Consider the following 4,284-nt stretch of genomic DNA (forward strand, 5'->3'; position numbering starts at 1 on the left):
ACAGACAGCGTTGGGAAGATCACTCTGAAAATGTGTTTAGAGTGTGGACGGTTTGCTGCAGGTCATTCCCCGGTCTCATTCCCATTTCACGCTGCACTGTCCAATTGGATAAAGCCTCCGAGCCAAAAACACCCTTCAAAAAAGGGAGAGGAAATGCATTTTGTTACCGAATACCTGCAGTAAAACTCATTTTCTAAGATATAATATAAAAAAAAATGTGAAGCCAGAATTGTCCGTTAAAATACTGATACTGCAGACAAAAGCGCACCATGTCTTCTTCATTGATGCACTATTGACCAGAAAACGCAGAGTGCACCTTTAATGCGTCTTATGGAACACGTGAACCGGTGGTCGTAATGTTTCGTCTGATCACGCGATTAATGCCACCTAAATTTAACCTCAAACCGCGTCACATTAAACCGTAATGCGTCGTACGTGTCGGCGGACGCCATGACACCTGTGCAAAGCGTCGAACAAAGCAAAAAGGCGCTGAGAATGCAGAGGGGGAGGGGCGTGCGTTGGGTGCTGACTGCGGAGCTTTGACTCATTCCTGCTGCGGGCGCGGGCTACCTTCAATGTCTCAAACCATTAGCGATTCCTGTAGTACTAAAGCGCCGCTCCAGGGCTCCCATTTCCTTGCATTAACGTCTCGTTTCCACCGCGGAAAATCAAAGGCAAATTCCGAACGTGCTCGCCTCGCTTTGGATACACAAAACAGCCGGGTCGGAGCCACGGCCTCGGGCTTTTTCTAGTCGAGAATGAAACCGTGAGGAAGTTTTCAAAGCAGAACCATTTATTATCAAGAAACAATATCAAACGAGAAGGAGAGAAAAAACGTCTGTGTGTTTCATAAACTTTTTTTTTTTTTTTTTGCAGTAATGCGATCATTCCGACGCCCCCAGCTCGCGCGGGAAGATTTATTAAACTCTGAGAAGCTTTCGTTTAATCCGACGCCCCTAGTTACAATTATTCATATTTCCCCGTGTAAATATAGCACTGTCGGCAGGTGTGGAAACCGGCGATCACGGCAAAGATATGAAGACGCGGTACAAAGGGGGGGTTTCAGTGTCATTTCGCTAAAGTGCCGATCGCCCCTCGAGGTCCGTGTAACACGCAGCAGCTCCTTTGAGGGTCCCAACGTACAGAAGAATCCATCGGCACATGTAGAAGTTTAATTGAAAATGTCAGTCGGGAGGCATCGGGTGTTTCCGCGGCGCTGTGAAAGAAGGTTGACCTGGATACATTAATTATTCAGCGTAATGATTGCATCGTGGACCAGCCTCATAAGCACTTTCGCCGGTCTTACGTAAACGTGCTAATTCGAGATCCGAGCTGCGCAGGTCTAGGTATCGACTGCAATATGTCGCCGGTTCAGACGAATGCATACGAATGAGAAAGTAGGCAACGTCATCGCAATTTTGATTGATTAGAAATTGGCCTCCCACAGGAATACTGGTAGCGAGATAAACTGACAAAGATAACGACGCCGTATTAAGGGAATATCGTCCTTGATGAGTTGTAATCTTATAAAATGAGAAATTGGCGGCGTAAGGATGACAAAGATCTGCGATTTCTGTAAAACGTGAAAAGGAAATAGCCCACAGCGTTACTCTGAGCTGCAATAGTGGAGTTCATAGTTAAAATGAGGGCGTATTCGAACGTTTAATCGATGCCGTTTAACACGAAAAATGACAAATTTATTCCTCCAAAGTCTGACCGCTGCTCCAAACCACACGCTGACGGACAGAGGATTAGTTGTGGACCACTAAACGTCCTCAAGCTGATCATCGATGATTGGTGATGATGTCATTTTGTTGTGGATTAAAGTGCGATTGCTAGTTCAGCTCTGCATAAAATCTAAATAATGTTTTGTCACGTCTATAAGAACTTCTATTCCCAAACTGACCACAAAACATTATTATTTTATTCCGTGCTACAAAAATGCACCAACTTTTCCCCTTATAGTCATTTGACGGCCGATGTGTTAGACATCTGTCCAAAAAGTAGGGCAATCATAACATTTTAAATAGTGTAGTAATCGTTAATGATAAGCTAAAGGTGCCGTGTACATAGCCCGACGCAGCAAAAGAGAGTTCAGCTTTGGAGGAATAAATTGGCATTTTCATGAGTTAAAAGGTCCTGGAGTAGAAAACATGAATTTAGTTCATCTTTATTGCTCTTTGTCACATTGTCTAGACCTCCAAAAAAGGTTTCACGTTACAAAAACACACTTGGATGACCACCCTCCGACACAGCGATCGCGACGTATCAAACTGACGAAAACGAATAACTGGCGACACTTCCGAACTGACCATTTTTTCAATCAACTCTGAACATGTACCGATCCGTGTCACTCGTGAAGTCCCACTGTGTCTTGTGTCTTATTGCCAGTTGAAGGTACGCCTGACCAGTCTGAAAAAGGTCCTGTTATGTTCCCTCAGGAAAGCCCTCAGCTGCTGCAGGACAGAGTTATTGACCACCGGATGCGGGCGACCCTTCGACTCGTGAAGGCAGCGCTCTCGCCCGTCGCTCCGAATGCAGTAAAACCCCTTCGTCTGGTTGAAGTAGAAATTGGACGATACTATCCTGGGCGGCAGGTTTAAGAAGTTCTCGACTTTCTGCAGCTCGGGCAAAGGGTCCCGGATGAGCGCGTCCCCGTCTACGATGTGGATCTGCTCCAGGGGGAAATGCCTCAACCAGTTTCGCATGTGGACGTCGTAGAGGCTCCTCTGGATGGCTTTGTATCGCATGTTCAGGACGCCGTTTCGGACGAGCAGGTTCTCGATGGCCTGCACCGGCTTGTGGTTCTCCAAGCGGTTGAAGTAGACCTGCGTGTAGTCTGAAATCACCCGCTCCGTCGGATCCCGCAGAATCAGCAGGAGCTTTATGGACGAGTTCATGGCGTAGATGCGTTCCGGGGCGAGGGCCGAGGTGAAATATCCCGGCGTTTTCTCGATGGTAATCTGTTTGGGATAAGAGTACGGCATCAGATCGCGGTACCACTCGAACCCTTTGACGTAGTTCTCGTCCCAGTCGAAAAAGTGGACCTCGGTGGCTGCTGCTGCCACTTCTGGATGGATGTCTAGCATTTCTAACAAGGCTCTAGTTCCGCCTTTGCGCACCCCAATAATGATGCTCTGAGGAGCCCTTTTGCTCGTCCCAGGAGGAGGAGAAGTGGAAATATCTGACATATTGGTAGCTTGGACCGAATCAAGTTCAATGGGGTCCGCGCCGAAAGCTTCTCGTAGGAACTCAGGCGGCGCCCCGTGGATTTGGATGGCAAAAAGCAACGCAAATGACAGGAAGTAAGACATTTTGCGCAGGTGTAGGATTTAGAGGAGATGGTTGAAGATGGCGCCGGTCTATCTGAGCAGAAAGGTATCAAGAGCGGTCGAAATTGCGGTCTTTGTGCGCAATTGGAGTCGAATGAAGTCCATAGCGCATCTGCGAGGGAGACAAAGAGACAAGAAAGAGATATTCAGATTACAGGTTCTGGAAGACATTTTACAGGAATAGCTGCCGAGTCCACAAGTGCATTATCACAAAAGGATCATCTCTATTCATCGTTCTATGGGTCGCTCTCTCCCTCTCTCTCCTTTTTCTCATTCTCTCCCTGCCTCGGACTCCATAAAGTCACTTCCAATTGATACTGTAATGTCTTTGTCTGAGAAACATTTGGCCGAGCAGCTCGTTGGTGTCCGAGATTGCGAGATATGGCAGCCGGCCCGCTGAACGAGGCCAAAGTGCTTCGTCTTGCCTTTCTGCCGGGTCAGAATTTGGGCTAAAATCGATGGAAGTTTCATAGGTCTCTAGCACATTGAATTCATGGCTCCCCGACTTGGCGATAGATGCGTTTATAGCAGGAAGCCAAATGAGTTCCCACTTCCAGGTGACTTTGATTTTCGGTATGAGACGAGGCCGATCAATACGGAGAGAATGAACGCTCGCAAATGCAATACGAAGGATTTGGGGGCATTAAGTAAGATTGGTAATATTGAATACGAGAACTTTACTGTTTGAAAACTTGGGAGGGATAAAAAACTTGGAAAAAAAACGCAGAAAAGAAATGCATCATTTTTGAGCGATGCTAAGATATTTTACTCTAGATTTTTAAAGGTGCACTATGTAACTTTTCTGCCTGTTGCTATGGATCTGACATAGCTGGAACATTGGTAACACTTAATAATAACTACACTTAATAATAATAACTATAATCTCTACCTTAGTAAAGCATGAACAAAGACATAATTAATAAAACCTAACCCTATCCTTAATTGCGGAGAA

The 4,284-nt window shown here is 46.1% G+C and overlaps 1 protein-coding gene across 1 annotated transcript; it reads right to left on the reverse strand.

Moving 5' to 3' along the window:
• Positions 1-2,361: 2,361 nt before the first annotated feature.
• On the reverse strand, positions 2,362-3,426 carry hs3st1l1 (heparan sulfate (glucosamine) 3-O-sulfotransferase 1-like1). Its single transcript, XM_072437464.1, has one exon. It carries the CDS (start codon positions 3,312-3,314, stop codon positions 2,382-2,384), a length of 933 nt encoding a protein of 310 aa, XP_072293565.1. The 5' UTR covers positions 3,315-3,426; the 3' UTR covers positions 2,362-2,381.
• Between the last annotated feature and the right edge of the window lie 858 nt (positions 3,427-4,284).

This window comes from Eucyclogobius newberryi, unplaced genomic scaffold (genome assembly GCF_026437365.1).
Source record: "Eucyclogobius newberryi isolate DKJ021-1_F unplaced genomic scaffold, fEucNew1.0.hap1 SCAF_8, whole genome shotgun sequence".
Taxonomy (NCBI): Eukaryota; Metazoa; Chordata; class Actinopteri; order Gobiiformes; family Gobiidae; genus Eucyclogobius; species Eucyclogobius newberryi.